The following is a 17,716-nucleotide window of genomic DNA, read 5'->3' as shown; positions in this document are numbered from 1 at the left end:
AAAAAATAGGGAATAATCTCCAGGTCACTTTTAGAGGTGAAAATAACTTTGAAAGCAAAGCCAAAAAAGGATAGCCAGAAAAGGATAAATAGGCAAAAGTACTACAGAAAATATCAGCAAACAGCTAACATCGAAGTATTTTTTAAAATTGCATAAACACCAAGTTGAAACTAACCCAGGAACAGAAGGTCACTTAATACTAATAAATGTTCACCATATTAACAGAATAAAGGAGAAAGACAGCACCACTATCCCAGTAAAACTAAGAAAATAATTTAAAATAATAAATAATTCTTTATAAAAACTAAACTAGCTGATAATTATCTGGTAAAGGGAATCTATAAAATCTAGGGTAAACATATCAGATGTATGGCCTTTTCACTTTCATTTTATCACAACCACTATTTTCAAGCAACTGGAAAATTAAGATACAATTTGTTTAGTTTTTCACTAGTGTTAAAAGTGGAGCATCTACCATATTTTCATTTACTCATTTATCCATGAAGGACACAGAAGTACTTTCTCCACAGCTAAGAGAAACAAAGAAGTTACGGCTAATCATATAAACATACAACATAGTCAAGAGAGGAGACACAGCTAAATTGAACAATTAGAGAGAACATTTTTCAATGACAGCACTTGAACATCCATTTGCCTGCAGCAAAGACAGTTAAGATTCCTCTGAAGTCATGAGCATCCTACTAATACAATACAAGGGTCTCCACTCTAATCTCTTCTTTCAGTTAGCGTATTACTTTTTCTTCAAGGCTATGAAGTTAAAGCAATGTTCTACTGTAGCTAATAATTTGGAATTACTGATGTATTAAATATCTTCTACTTCTTTTGCCATCTTCTTTGGTTTCTTTATCAGAAATCTATGTCCCAACCACATGAATATTAAAACACATTTTTTATCTTTCCAGTCCATTGTGGTGTCAGGTGAAGAATACTCAATGTTGTTCTTGTAACTTCCAAATAAAACACTTAGAAAAACACCAAAAGTGCCGAACAAAACAAAAAATATAATTTCACTGTACAGCAACACAGCTAAGCAATTAAATGTCAATATATGGGGAATAAATAAAACTTGTAAAGCAGAGGGGGACAGACTGAGGGGAAACCCAAGGTATTCAATGTTACATCTTAGGTTTGCTTTATGAAAGGGAGAATTATAATAAAGGTAGGAAAATAGTTTGTACTTCACTCACCTTATGTATCTTCACATGATGCACCCCAACTCAGAAACTCAAGGACAGTACCAAACAAAAAAAATGAATAATTTCTGTTAGGAGAGGCAATCTGCCATGTGCTCTGGGCTCTCTTGCAAGTTTTTGCTGGGTGTGCCAAGAAGGAATGAATGGTCTAACTGCTCATTGTCATGTCCTCATCTCAGGGATGTGTTTGCAGAAAGTAACCTGGAGGGATAAGGTAATGTCTCCCTCTAGGACAAGGACCAGGCTTGCTTACTGTTTGCTGTAAAAGAGATGGATTCTCTAAGCCCAGTGTTTCTCACAGATGGGTGCAGTATCTACCCTAGCCTTATTGCATCTCTCTGTGGGACTTGGAGTTAAGGGGAACTCAATCAAACATGCTATACCTCCTGATGCTTTATGTTCTAAGAATAATAAAGTCCTTAGTCACTGACCTCGTAGTCTCATGTCTTCTTCCAGCATCCATGAAACAGTAACAGATTAGCTTATTAGCTCCTAAGTAGAGTAAAATCCCATCCCTCATTCAACAACTTCACCCCACTCTGCCTCTATAAAGTGCTGGCCAGGAACTAGGGCAGACCGCAAGAGGTGCAAGATAATTTTAGAGGTATTTTCTCATACACTAAGTCATACTTTTTTTTTTCTCATACAAGTCACACTTTTCAAGAGGGGCTGACTGAGGATATACCTGTAAGTTAATTATATTTCTTCATATGTTATCAGGTATGAAATGAAGAAACCATAGTAGAAAAACATCACTAGAGGAACGTATGTATCACTTCATAAGAGGAATGACTCCTCGAAACAAGGAATTAGGCTGGGAATTGCTCATCTCCCACTTTTCACAGGGCAAGGACTGCAGGGCCTAGGTAGTCCACCAACACCATCTTGTAGACAAAGACTGAGTTTAGACACGATTTGTTTTAGGACCTATTGAACATACTTAAGCATAAAAATGGAAACACCGAATGGAAGCGGTGGAGGAAACCCTGCCTCTAAGAGCTAAAATAGCAATTCAGAAAACTGATTGTACCTTCAAAAGAATACAAAAAGATGTGGTACCTATGAATCAGGAACAGGAAGTCATAGGAAAGAACAGTCTGAGATGAAAAGAATTTCAAAGAATGGGACACAAAAAAAGAAATCCAACATAAATGATCATGCCATTTGAAAATATAAATTGAACATAAAGCTAAAATATATAAAAGGAAACTCTCCTGAACTGCATATAAAATGTATAAGTACAAAAAAAGAATTTTTCAAGTTCTAAGCAAAGTAAATTAAAATAACCTAAACTTAGCTATATGCTGGAAATCTGTATGTTTTAAACTAAAATGATGAAGAAAAAATAATCCTCCTATAGACAACCAAGTGAACCCCAAAATACAAGGGGTGATGGTAAGCTCCCCAAAGCCAGAAATTAGCCTGGCCACCTTCTTCTCTTCAGTAGCACTAATTTCAGAAGACAACAGAGCAAAACACTTGGAATTCTCTGTTAAACAGCTGCAAGACTCAACATCTATTATCAACCAAATGATGTCCTCACATTTAAGGGAATATGATGACATTCCTTAACATGAAAAAGCATGAAACATACTTGAATTTTCTTAATGTAACATAGTAAATGTTACAAATATTTTAAAATTTATTGATAAATTTTTAAAAATTAGAATATAAAAATAAGAAGAGGTCTGGTAGTTGGCACTAACGCCAGGTAAAACATAGATACATCATAGATTTTGGCAAAATTCTGGTTAACAACTATATGCACATACACAATTATCTATGAGAAGACTAATACATATATATTTATACATATACAAACATATATACACATTTCTGTATACATTAAAATAGCATAATTTAAATCAATAACCATGGAAATTGCACTAAGACTGCAAAACATAGCTCAAGAGGAAAAAGGAAGCTAAACTCTTTGTTTACAATGCAGAAGCTTTCAAAAAATACATTCTGGCTATTAGAGAAATACATACAAAGTGGTTTAGTAAACTTATGGGTAACTAGTTGTATAATATAAACATCACGTATAGCTTTCAAAATATGCAAGGAAGATACAAGTAAAAAATATTTTGCCTGCAGAACAAAAATAAAGATAAAACAAAGGAAAGAACAAATAAATATGAAAAACAGAACACACAGAATATAAAGGCACAAGCAAAGTCAACCCTTGCCGTTATTAAAATAGAAAGCAAAAGAATAGGCCATGCATTAAATGACCCATTATTAATTTAATAAAAACTTTATGGGGAAAACAGAAAGAATATTATCTCATTATAAGAACACATGCTTTGCAATTTCAGAATTATTAGGTGTAAATAACTAAAAGAAATCTTAGAATCAAGGTAATCATGCTTTGCATTATATACAAAATACACAGCTAAAATATAGAGAGACTAGTGAAAAGAAACAAAAAAAAAAAGAGACAAAATAAGCAAAGATAAAAAACAAATTGGGCCTGTGGGTCCAAGTCCAAATTTTCTAGAGAAAGCATGTGACTTTCTCAGGTTGAGCTATGTGTCCACCCAGGTCCAAATAACATGGTTATTTGGTTAAAGGGCTTCTAGAGCCCAGGCCTCAGTGGGAGCTGTGCTGAGGGTAATCTGTGAGGTCATCTGTGACAAGACCCCAGAGGAGTCAACAACATGTCACCACATATGTTAATTTCTTCTTGTTCTCACAGTCTTTGTGCTTTAATATTTTCAGGTTTGTCAGACGGAATTTTCTAAATGTCCTTCAAAAGCAAGGACCATATCTAACAATTCTTTCACATTTTTTCTACAGTACAATGCACATAGTAGCTGCTTAATAAAAATATCCTCAACTGCATTCTTTTCTGTTCCCTAAACAAAAGCCTTATGAAATACTAAAATAGAACACACATACACACACACACCCCTACATGCACACATGTACACCTGCATACACACACACACACACACACTTTAAGCTCTGATTTGAACACTACAAAGTGTCCAAAAAATCATACTGAATTGCCTTCTCAGCCTATTTATTGAATTAATAAAATCCACGTATCATTTCTGAAATCCAAAACAACTATACAAATTAAGTTACCTATTTTCTAATGTTGGATTTGCTAGACATGTGAACATAAACTTACAGGCAAACTGAAGCTTGGCTTCTCTGCTGACAATTGTTCCAAGTGAATTTGTTGCAAAACATTGGTAAGTTCCTGTATCCCAATTTCTGTTGGGGTTAATAACCACAAGATTTCCTCCATTCAACTTATAACGATGTTCCATACTCGTATCAATATCACTTCCATTCAGTTGCCATCTGTAAAACAAATATCAAGGTTTTCCCCCCTTAGTATTTTTAACTTAAAAGAAGGCTCTCCATTATAAAATCTACTTTAAACATTATCCCTCATATAAGTAAAAAGTGATACATATATTTTTCAAGTGTTACATAACTGAAGATCAAATATGGCCAAGTATGTATCAGAAACAAAAAGTTAAAGCACAGTAGAAACTACAACAGAGTAGCATCTATAAGTTAAAGGGTTTTAAACGTTTCTTAGGAGATGGGAATGATTTTGTTTGCTCACTAGGGGAAAAGTTAGGCTAGGTCTGTAAAGGCAAAGATGAATTAGAAAGTTGAGGTAATTATCTCAGATACTTTAGGCCAAGCTCCTGCTGACAATGAAGGAAGACAACAGCACATTTCTTTGATTTATCCAGATTGACTGAGCACATTTAATAAATTAATTGGGTAAGTGCTCAACTATCCATTTCAATTTGTCTGGGTAAATACCTGTCCCCGAGGCATTCTCCACTTTTCTAAGCCATCACAGTGCTATTTACAAAATGGTACACTGTGGTAAAAGACCATCAACACCACCTAGGGGGTCGGAAAAAGTAAAGGCACTCACCCCAGAGCCATATTTATCAATGAGAAGCCTAAAGATAAACGAAGAGAGACGCTGGATTTTAAGTAAGAGTTTTTAAAGCTGAAAGTTTTTAAACAGTAAGTATGCTTGAAGTATCATGGGACTTCCCCTTTAAATACTCATTCATATCCCACAATCTCAAGAACACATTACTGTAAAAAACAGGGCACCCACCTCCTAGATGCCCCAATTTTTATAATGAAATTACACTGCCATCAGTTCTGTAAATTGTAGCATATTATAACCATGGTCATGTCAATTATTCTTTATAATAATTTACCAAAAATGAAAAATATGGCTATTTGATAGATAATGATTTTAATAAAGCAACTGTGTGAGTTGACAACTGTCCCCAAAACTATTAATTGGTGGGATCAGGAGTTGCATCTACTTGAATTCCAGCTCAGAGTTCTTCAGTGATGTTATGGGACATCTCTAAATTGTTGATTTAAAATATAAAATATTTAACCTGCACATATTTTGTGAAAACATACAAAGAGATGAAATGTGAACATCATCTCAAACAGAAGTGCATAAAGTTAAATGGAATACTATACAATTGTGAAAATGGGCCACTTTTATAAACAGGGATGACTCAAGCAATGGTGCATAAAAAAGTAAATTAAAACATTCAGTTAGATACCATTTATGTGAAGTTTTTTTTTTTTTTTTTTTTTGAAACGGAGTCTCGCTCTGTCGCCCAGGCTGGAGTGCAGTGGCGCAATCTCGGCTCACTGCAAGCTCCGCCTCCCGGGTTCACACCATTCTCCTGCCTCAGCCTCCCGAGTAGCTGGGACTACAGGTGCCCTCCACTGCGCCCGGCTAATTTTTTTCTATTTTTTAGTAGAGACGGGGTTTCACCATGGTCTCGATCTCCTGACCTTGTGATCCGCCCGCCTCGGCCTCCCAAAGTGCTGGGATTACAGGCGTGAGCCACCGCGCCCGGCCTATGTGAAGTTTTAAAACACAGTTGAGGTTTATAATTTTCAGACCTTTTAAAATCTACTTACTACATTAAAATGTATAATACATTTTAATATATAATCATTATATGTTATATTTTATATATAATTATACTGTATAATACAATAATATTTATTAATTATGTACTAAGTATATTTTTAAAAGTATGAAAATTATAAATCTCAACTTTTTTTTTTTTTGAGAACAGAGTCTCGCTCTGTCGCCCAGGCTGGAGTGTAGTGGCACAATCTCAGTTCACTGCAAGCTCTGCCTCCCGAGTTCATGCAATTCTCCTGCCTCAGCCTCCCGAGTAGCTGGGACTACAGGCACCCACCACCAGGCCTGGCTAAATTTTTTACATTTTTAGTAGAGATAGGGTTTCACTGTGTTAGCCAGAATGGTCTCAACCTCCTGACCTCGTGATCCATCTGCCTCGGCCTTTCAAAGTGCTGGGATTACAGGCGTGAGTCACCGCGCCCGGCCACAAACTTCAACTGTAAGCTATTTTAAAGCTCTCACAGAGAGATAGTAGGATGTGTTTAGGGGGCCTACACTGGGAAATTTAGCTTTTTTGGTTTAGTTCTTAAATTAAAAAGTAATTATATGGAAGTTCATCATTATGTGCTATTGTATGTCTATATCATTTTCTATATCAGAAATAATGCATAATGAAGTTTTAATGACTGAGTAGTAAAGGAAATCGGTGAGTTTATAAATTTAATCCATACTGCTCAAAGTGATATTTTATCATTTGCTAATTTTAAAAATCAAGGCTTTCTCACTTTTTCTTTTTTCCTTCACATACGAACTCCTTAGGTCTTAAAGCAACATGTTAATAAGAAGACCCAAATGAAATTAAGAGAACAAACTGGAGGTTCCAACTCTTCTCTTTTGAACTGGAACAAAATTAGAAAGAAAAAGCTACATCTTTTTCATTTATGGCAGATTTCTGCTGTTGGTTTTTGTTTGGTGTACTTGTAAAGTAACTCTCTTACGATCCTTCCCAAGTCAATTTCATATCTGCATGAACATTTGTGTCTCATTTTGATTTTAGGTCTACCTTAAGGTTTGAATTTGAAATGGGAGCACTCATAAACCTTCTTTCATCTTATTCCATCCCAAGTCCTAGAACCACAGAAATTCAGAAAAGCAAGTAAAATAAAGAAAAAGTGTCCATTCACACTCTTTGTGAATACTCTGAAACACAATATGGTCTGCAAGCCAGCATCAACACCCCATGAAAGTCTGTTGGAGATGCATAATCTAGGGCAATACCCCACATCTACTGAGTCAGAATCTGCATCTTAAGATTTCCCAGGGTCTAATATGCATATTCAAGTTTGAGAAAAACTGATCTAGACCATCCCCCAAAAGTAACCATGGACTGCCTACAATAGACACAAGCAGAAAAGAACTGCTCACTTTTAATTTAGCCTATTTCATATTCAACAGCCGATTAGAAAGCCCTTCCCTCCCTCTCCTTCCTTCCTTCCTTCTTTCCTTCCTTCCTTCCTTCCCTCCTTCCCTCTCTCCCTCCCTTCTTCTCTTCCTCTCTTCCTCCCTCCCTCCCTTCTTCTCAGTCAGCAAAAAAACATTTATGAAGTGTCTATATTGGGCAATTTTCCATGTTCTGAAGTTGTGGTAAAAGGTTCTTGACTTCCTGAAGCTCACATTTTTGTAGATATTTTTTCCCCTAGTTTCCTAGTTTCTGTTCCCACCCCCACCCCCTCTGCCTAATCCCCAGGCCTTAGCTATGCCTTTCAAGCAACAGTATAATGAAAAGAAATGGGATTCAGTAACAACTGCTCATTGGTTTATCAGGTGGGCTCACCTGACACCACCGCATGGCCATGGAAAATGACCTAACACTCCTGAACCTAAGCTTTTAACATATAAAATGGAGAGAATGCCATCTATCCCATAGGATTGCTCTTCAAATTTATTCAGACAATGTATGCAAAGCTCTCAGCTCAGTGCTTCCCCAGGGTAGGCATTCAACAAACGGGCAAATGTCATGGCTAGTATGGGAGGAGGCCCCATCAAAGGCTGCAAACCCATCTGTCCCCTTTGCTTCTCTTTTGTTCCATTCCTATCAAGTACATGTTAGTTCTACGTTTGATTCAATGCTTTTAGTCCTCTCCTTTTACATGGAACAGACTATGTCTTCCACTTATTGTTGGACGACATTGGTGCCTGCCCTGAGAAGTCAGCAAAAAGTAGGCTGAGAACATATACTGACATTGACTTTTAAAGAATACATCTGACAGTAAATCACAAGTGGGTGGGTTTAAGTTTTTAAGCTGTAAGAGATTTTTCAGTTACTAAGTGACTAAATGCTTACGGCAGGACAAACTCCTCTAAACACAAATCAGGAAAGATGCAGTTAAGTTCAAACACTTTTGAATGAAACACTCTCATGACAAAGGGCACTTGAGTTTTCCTCACCTAAAAAGAGCAGTTTTTATAGGAAAAAATACTTTTTAGCTCAGGAGTTAGAACGTTTATGGCCTGACTAAGCATGCCTGATGGTTTCATTTGAAAATTGTGTTTGTGTGTTTAGCTGAAGAATAATCAAGGTACAGTGGCTATATGGAAAATTTTAAAGATAAATAAAATATGGAGAAGCACTTATTCTTATGGATTTAACAGTTGGAAAGATTTAAGAAATCATAAAATATGCTGGAATATATTTTATTTCATTATGTGTCTAAGATGTAAAAGCTATCATCCTTAAGTTTTGACTAAAGAACCAAAATGGAAAAGATTTGTTTCATTACACACAAATGCTTCTCACTTCCTTTAGTTAGGTATTCTTCATACAGACACAATCCCTAGATTACTTCACTATGTGAAAAGACAAAGACTATTATTTTTAAAATATGTTCCTGCATTTTTAAATATGTTCCCAAAGTATTAGTGCATTCGAGCTAGTAAACTCTTTAGAGGTAAATTATACTTGCCATAACCAGAAGAATGTTTATTTTAACAAAGCAATATAATTATTTTTCTCCAGCCTAATACTAGTCATCATTAAATGGAGCTCACCCCAGGTGATATAAAATTTCTCAATATCTTATTAAACATTGATTGTTTTTCCTCTTGCTGAAAATATGTGAATTCAAAAGGGTTGTCTTTGTTTAAACTCTGAAATGTGCGAGTAATCTCTGGGCCTAAGCTGCCAACAGTTATTAATATTTTATCCCAAGAAACAAAATAGTATACCTAAGTTACTAACGCAAAATACTCATATTTGGGACTGACTTCTAAGTATGTCTAGTATTTTCATTCATGTAAGAAATGAATAATAAGGGCCAGGCACAGTGGCTCATGCCTGTAATCCTAATACTTTGGGAGGTCAAGCTGGGCAGATCTCTTGAAGCCACTAGTTTGAGACCAGCCTGGGCAACATGGCAAAACCCCGTCTTTACAAAAAAATGTGAAAATTAGCCAGGTGTGATGGCATGCACCTGTAGTCCCCACTACTCAGGAGACTAGGGTGAGAGGGCTTGAGCCTGGGAGATGGAGCTTGCCGCCAGCTGAGATGGCACCACTGCACTCCAGTGTTGGAGACAGAGCCAGATCCTGTCTCAAACAAACAAACAAACAAACAAACAAAAAAACCTGAAGGGATATGCAGGCTCAGCTCCTTCTTTTCCAAAGTATGTGTCCAATAAATCTTCAAATTAGACTCATTTTCTTTGCAGGAAATTGTAATCCAACTGTCCGGGCTTCACGAACACAACACTCAGTAGTAAGGTATGAGAGGTAAACGGCACACTCAGGTCATACATTTGGGAAGCTTCTGGTAGTAAACATTGCCTTTTGGTTATGCATATTCATAATTCTTTGTACAAGTTACAAATTTCTACTTTTATCAAGGAATTTAAAAGTTCACCAGGAACTCTATGAGAATGAAATCTTTTTGAAATACGAAAATTATTTAAAACTTCATAAAAGTATATTTGCATTCCCAAGTCCCATTCCAAAAGGCTTAATGCAGTGATCTGGAGCAAAAGAAGGCAACCTCATGTCTCTTGCGGCTACACACACCAGCATTTCAATCATATAACATTTACATTGTGCTCCAGAAGCCGACTAGCCTTGTAGCTTCAGCTTGGTGGTAAATGTCACAAGATTAAACACCTTTGCATAATCATCATGTTGTAACACTCTTGAATGATCCTATACGTTCAGTGTCAGCCTTCAGTGTTCACTCATTCTATACAAATTAGAATTTGCTTTTAGAATCACAAGTGAGAAATGATTTATTACTCATATTTCATAAATCTAGTAATTCTCAACGAGCTCTCATCCTCTTAAACTGGTTTGTGTGAAGGTTCTATGTGAACTTGTGTCTCAGTCAATAATCAGAGAGAAATATTTGGGGTACTGGAATTAGAAGTCCTGGGTTACTGGCCTACTTAAGGGAGCGTACCTTTGATCAATTCCCTTCTTTTAAATCTTAGTTACATTTTCTACACACAACAGGGACCCTTGGTAGAAAAGGTAGTGTCTGAGAGAATTGGACCAAGCCTAAAAAAATATAATGGTGGAGTCTAAGGCAGATTTCCACCTATAAATGAATTTGAATACAATTTCCTTAAAACAGCTGCATGCCCTGAGGCCAACAATTTTTGATTCTTGAATAGAAAGCATAATGCACCTGACACAGGAGATATTTCAAAACTGGTAGTTATTACTCCTAAATAATAAAAACTTTCATTGTCACTTTCAGGAAATAAACTAAAACATCAGTGGCTGAGGGTATAAAAATCACCGCCTTCCAACACAAAGAACAAACTATGTTTGAGAGAGAGAAAGAAAATGAATGTCTCTGTGTGTGTGTGTGTGTGTGTATGTGTGTGTGTAAACACAAATCTGTATAATAATGAGTTAAATCAGTAAAAAAGCCTAAATTCTAAGGGTCAAAAGGTGCTTTTCAAAGTATGTAAGCTCCACTGGATAATGGCTATTTCAATCACTGTTGAATTTCTATCATCAGGCATCATCATACTTTGTACGTGACAGGGAGTAGTAGAAGTTTCTTGAATAAAGCAATCTAATTCTATTCTCTATCCTAGCCATAACTAACCTCCATATAGTCTTCACTGATTATGGTCATCCTTATTGTCAATAAACAATCTTAAAGATAGGGAATTAATGCATCACTATTTTCCTTTATCTTACTAGTTATTATTTAACATATTAGTTATTATCAGCAATGACCACTTTTCCACAAAACCACGCTAGTATGGAATAACAATAATGAATATAAACACAGATGTATTTTGTCATTGGTATAATTTAAGGCAGTAGGCTCTAAATTGTGTCTTCCATTTGAACTTGCTAATAAGGTTAGACAATATCACGACTTGAAATTGAGGCTAACAAAACTGAAAATAAATGACTTCAAGTCGCTTAAAAAATGACCCCCAAATAGAATTCACCTCACAGTTGATTATATAAAGCTATTATCTTTCAGAATATCTATTGTGTCACACAAAATCTGGTCTGGACAACGGACATACAAACAATATTCTGGAGAAAAACAAACGTTGCATTTTAAACTTCAACATAAACCAATGTGAAAAGAACAAAATAACTTACTAAAATTTGGGGGGGCTGGGATTTGGGTTTAGGAAATACATCCACACTAAATCAACAGGCAATACTTGATTTGGGGTTTGACAGGAAAATCAGAAATTTAATCACAGAAGCAATTTGTGGTTTTAGATGCAGCTTTCAAGTTAATAAGCAAATGCGTTTGTGTTCAAATGCAATGTTTGTTAATATGTTTACTGAAGTGATGAGAATAATTGCAGCCTTTGAAAGAATGAATGTCTGAATTTGCATATTCAATACTTTATCCAAAAATAACTACTTAGACTTCAGCAATAACTGCTAAAGACCTAAATGAGTTAAAGTTGCAACGCTGTTTTTTTTTTTTTAAAAAAAAATTGAATGTTTAAAATGTGTTTTATGATATAGATTCCCACTTCTCCCTCATTGATAAATTTTGAACATCCATACAAACATAAAACAGATTAGACAGCTACACTGGGATTAAAAACAACTGTTCACTTTACATGGTTCTAACCTGGTTCATATCAATCACAGAGTCTCTTAAAATTATTTCAAGGAGGCCGGGCGCGCTGGCTCAAGCCTGTAATCCCAGCACTTTGGGGAGGCCAAGACGGGCGGATCGTGAGGTCAGGAGATCGAGACCATCCTGGCTAACATGATGAAACCCCGTCTCTACTAAAAACATACAAAAAAACTAGCTGGGCGAGGTGGCGGGCGCCTGTAGTGCCAGCTACTCGGGAGGCTGAGGCAGGAGAATGGCGTAAACCCGGGAAGCGGAGCTTGCAGTGAGCTGAGATTCGGCCACTGCACTCCAGCCTGGGCGACAGAGCAAGGCTCTGTCTGAAAATAAATAAATAAATAAATAAATAAATAAATATTATTTCAAGGAGTGTTACAGATGCTTTCCCTTATTGCCTTCCCTGCAGCCATCTTAGCTTTTCCTGGTAGCACCTCCTCCATTCTCCTTTAAAGAACCCCTCCTCACATGACCCTGGCCTGGCCAGTCAGAACATTCCGTGTCTCAGCCTTACCGATTGGTTAAGAATGTGAATGGGACCTAGCTGATTTAGCTTGTGTTCGATCAATTACGTGTATACCCATTCCCCTTGCCTCACTGAAAAAACACAACAAAGAGAAACAAAGCATGCGATTTATTTTGCTATACCATCACCTTTAATATCTGAAATCTAACCTTTATATCTCTGCTGGGTATTGACTAATGACAGGATTAGCTTCATTTTTATTTCACATTTTTCTGACACCATTTGGAGCTTTTGATGACATTTATGAGAAAGATACCCTACTCTTCCAGTTGACATTTTGCAGAAGACATGAGTAGCCTGGAGTTCCAGGCAGCCATCTTTGTCACCTCAAGGCAATTTGTCTTTAAATGGAGCCAAAAAATCAGACTCAATACACATTTAAGAATATCTTATAGAATAAACTATTAACAACTTCTGACCCTGTGATCCTTCATGATATTCTTGACTCCTGAAATGTAATCCAATTCCAAAATCTGTTATTTGTTTTCCCCCTTATTAACTTTATACCACTTTGTTGATGCCACCAATTAAGCATTCACTATTTTGCTAGGCATTTGGAAGGTAAGAATGAAGAACACACTTCACCTTTAAAGGTGTGTTCACCTTTAAAGGAGTTACAGCCTACTAGGGCAATCTGACTTCATTTTGATGAGCTTTACCATACAGATAATGCAATGCAATGGTTGGGCACATTGTTTGAGCACAGAATCCAGCACTAAGGATGTCAAGAAGGCTTCCTGGGAGAGATGATAGTGCAACCAAGTTTAAATAGCCCTGTAAGAGGCTCTTACCTCTACCTCTGTTTGCCTCAGGCACTGTAGATATTCTTTTATGTTTTGTCTTCATTCCACCATGTGGCTATTTCATTACTCTCCCTGGCTGATTGTGGGTGTGGGGACCACAGCTCACCAGCTAGAGAAGCCAGGATGTGGAAAGGAGTTGAACTTGAGCATGAACACAGAGAACTGGACTTAGAAATCTGACAAAAAAGATTTCATTTCTTTAAGTGTCAAAATAATTTAGAGGAACAATAACTCATCTTGCCTTGAGGCATAAAAGTAAAATAACAATATCAGATCTTACATAGCAATAAGAAATATGTAAAGGACAAATTGCGTATAATCAAAATTATGCTTAAAAATGTCATATATATGCTATATTATGATATAGACTATATAGCATATAGCACATATACTATATATGTACTATATATTCTAAAAATGGAACACTATATGTATATAGAATTGATAGCATAATACTATATATATAATATATATAGTGCGCCAAATACAGTACTATGTGTAGTACTCTGTGCCTAGATATACATTACTTTGTGTCAATATATAGACAAGAAATAAACTCAGACTTCCCTTCCTTACATCCATTCCTTGAATAAATGGTTAGCAGAAATTAGCATATTATTTTATTTTCCCTTTCTTTCTTATACTGAATGCATTTAGTTGGCTATCAGTAAATTAAATACGTACAGGATGTGACTCCATTATAGAGAACCATGTTTCAAGGCAACTGTGGCCAGGAAAGACCTCCACGTTGCAATGATATTTAGCCCTTACAACTTCTGTATCCAAGATTCCTTACACTCTATTAAAAGAGTTTACCTGTTCCTATAGAGCTGAAAGAGAATAATGTTCTGTTTACTTCCTTGTGAAGAGAGAAAAATGAAAGAGCATTTATAGAAAAGAGTTGTGGGCCCAGGGGTCGACCTGAAACATTCTGCAAGCCTGGGCATATTCATCTGTACTGTCAAATACAGTGGCAACAAGCCACCTGTGGCTACCAAGCATTTGAAATGAAGCTGCTGTGACTGAACAACTGAATTTTTAGTTTAACTTAATTGATTTAAATTTCAAGGGTCACGTGTGGTTACTGGCTACCATATTGGACAGCATACCTCTAAGTCTTGAGTGAGACTAAAAGTTGGAAACAAAAGGCCCACATGGGCCACATTCAGACTTAAGACTTATCTTTTTTGGTCCACATTAGAGTTAACAGTAAAGTGAGAGATTCCAAAATGAAAATATCTAAATTTTAAAACTCTCTTAAAAAGCTTTGGTAATACCGGACCAGGATTCCCAGATGGTAACAACTGGCCAGTGCTGGGAAGCAGTTATGACCACGTGATGATAGGCTCGGGGCTGAATGATGGACAGTTTCCAGCTGTTATTCAATATGTCTATATGCTCTTCACTCAGGCCTTCCTCTTTCAATGTTGTTATTTGCCTGGTCCCTGTTGGCATGTACCTATTTTACCCCACTCACTAAAACACGTGACCCCTTTAAATGACATCAGCATCTGTGACCAGGGATTCTCCTATTTGTGGTCTTTCATCTTAGCATAGTTGGTTGGACATTTCTAACCCCACAAAAAGTGGAAGAAAATCTTTCCCATTTGGAAAAAGTATTAATACTTCCTCAGGGTAACCTCTTTCAGCACTATCAGCAATTACAATGAGACTGAATACTAATTAACCTTTAAATATAGGCTTTGGGGCTCAGGCAGGGAAATGCAAAAAAAAAAAAGAATAAAATCCTCAATTAAACCCTAAGACAAGTAATTTCTCTTGAGAATTTCTGAACTTTTGGATTTCTAACATGGCCAATTAAGAGTTCTTTTTACTTGATGGGATAAAAACAAAGACAAGATCACTCTTCAGACAAGTTGGCATCAGTCTATAAGGCAGGCTTTGGGTTTTCAAAGGACATTCTTTACAAGATTCTTTAACTTTATTCTGAATCCTTAGAAACATGTTCGGATTGCCTTTAACAAGTGGTTTCACATGGCTCCTTAATATTCCTCCTTGGTTGCCTCTCTATCTGCTTATATTTATGATTATATATGTTAAAAAAAATGCTTTCTCTGACTTCGTGTAAAAAAATCCACCATATTTCTTCCTTTTTATGTCCTCAATGTCATTTATAGTATTTATTTGTGATTTTTGAAGGACAATAAAAAAATAACAATAAGCAAGCATATTTTATTCTGAACCATTTTAAAGAATAATGTGAAATATTACCTAGTTTGAATATTAAAGTTAAAAAGTAGGGAAAAAATAAGGCCAAAAATAAAGATGTCATCTAACAAGATAAATTTGTCATCACAACCCACATTTTTCCATACCCCATTTACTGCAGTGGCACAATCTATTTCTTACTCAGATAACATGAATAACAAGGGGTTGTTTCTTGTTAAAACAAAGTCTGATATTTCTTAGAATGAAAAGAGCTTCCCTTGTGCTTTTCTAGGTCTAAATTTCTAGTGATCATAAACTTTTAGTTTAAGTGAAATTTTATATTGGTTAGAAATCTTAACTTTAGAAAATTTTTTAAAGTTATAATCAAAGTATCTGCTCTATTTGGCTACAAACCAAAAATCATCAAACAATACCAAACATGTTAAATTTCTTCATTTATCAAACCTAAAACTAATAAATCACACATCTCCTAGTCTCAGTTACAGATTTTGTTTAAATCGTAACATATAAATGCCAGGATGATATCCCAGGACGTAAAATAAAACAGAAATCACTATGCAAACAGTGAAACTTCTTTATCAACATTTTACATGTTATCAATATATTTAAATACAGACTCCATGGTATTACAACAGGCACCTAGTATATAAAGACATAATAACTACACAAGGTTATTTTTGGATATCTAAGCTCAAAACATTTGGCTATGTGATAAAACTATACAAACATAATTAATCTATTCATTTAGAAATACATTCTTATATGACAAAATCTCGTATCTTGACAACTTTTCAGCTGAACACATTTATCACCAAATTATTCATAAGATAAACACCAGGAAATACAACTTTCCTGACAACAGAAAAAGAGCCTACACATGAGTCATTCACATGGCTGCGTTATCATATTTACAGCTATCTCCATGAGAATAATCCTTCATTTCAGGGAGAAACAAACAGATGCATTTAAAAGGTGTTAGAATGCCATACAAAAATGCTGGAAAAAAAATATTTCCAGGATAATGTCTTGTTAAGCTGATCTGTTCAACTTTCCCCACAAGAAGAAAATATTTCCAGATGTGGCATATGCTTATGTCTGATTAATGGAACTAGTTCATAAAACAGTTTCTTGCTTTTTAAAATGATTTTATTAAATAACTTCTTATTTCTATAGAAAGAGGTAGAGGCAGAGAAAAACTTTTTCTCATCTTTGCCAACTCTAATCAGGAACCTGGAATTAAAATGCTTATTTTGTTGAAGTATACAATAGGGCCTCAATAAATATGTTGTTAAATATTGTTGAAAGAGACTATCTTGATTACTTCCAGATGCAAAAATACAAAAACCTACCTTCTACCCCAATCCTGACCCAATTTACCATGACTATTGGCTTCAATTATTTATATAGTTTAAGAGAACAACAGAGGTTCAATAAGATCTAAATTACAACTCTAAGCATTTAAAATTTTATTAATACTGGCTGAAGTTTGCTTATTCTGCAGATTATAGAAAAGGTTTTTCAAGCAAACTAACGGTGTAAATGGGGTTTTCGTAGTAGATGTTCACATTGCATGAAAGAGTGTGTTGTTTTACACTTTATCTTAGCCAAAAGGCCGAGAAGCGATAAGAGAGTGTTGTTTTAAAGGTGTCTTGAATACTTTCAACCACTTATAAGAATGCAGCATGTAATTTATAAATAATTCATCTCTTCATGAAAGTGGGTCTCACAAGCACTCCTAAGAGTAAAAATGATTAGTCCTGGGTTATTTAATAATACAAATACCCATCTGATCCAAATAATCCATCATCATCCCCAAAATATCAATATATATTTTTTAAGGTGGTGGGAGTATGGATTTTTTTTTCTTTTTTCCTTATACCTTTACATGATGTTTGAAAGTTTTCAGTGAAGAGGAATTGTTTATATAATCTTAAAAATATAGACTTTAACTTGATATACATGTAATAAATGAAATATATTTTCTCTTCAAGAATC

At 35.5% G+C, this 17,716-nt stretch overlaps 1 protein-coding gene across 3 annotated transcripts in view; it reads right to left on the bottom strand.

Moving 5' to 3' along the window:
• The window catches only part of CNTN3 (contactin 3), a 336,826-nt gene that overhangs the window by 209,299 nt on the left and 109,811 nt on the right, over positions 1 to 17,716 (bottom strand). For all 3 annotated transcript variants that reach the window (XM_007985007.3, XM_007985008.3, XM_073009925.1), the window contains one exon: positions 4,351 to 4,526. In XM_007985007.3, the coding sequence (XP_007983198.1) occupies positions 4,351 to 4,526 (176 nt within the window). The remainder of the gene's footprint in view (positions 1 to 4,350; positions 4,527 to 17,716) is intronic.

Source organism: Chlorocebus sabaeus, chromosome 22 (assembly GCF_047675955.1).
Source record: "Chlorocebus sabaeus isolate Y175 chromosome 22, mChlSab1.0.hap1, whole genome shotgun sequence".
NCBI lineage: Eukaryota > Metazoa > Chordata > Mammalia > Primates > Cercopithecidae > Chlorocebus > Chlorocebus sabaeus.
Note: the sequence above shows the minus strand (reverse complement) of the source record. Positions and strands in the feature narration are given on the sequence as shown.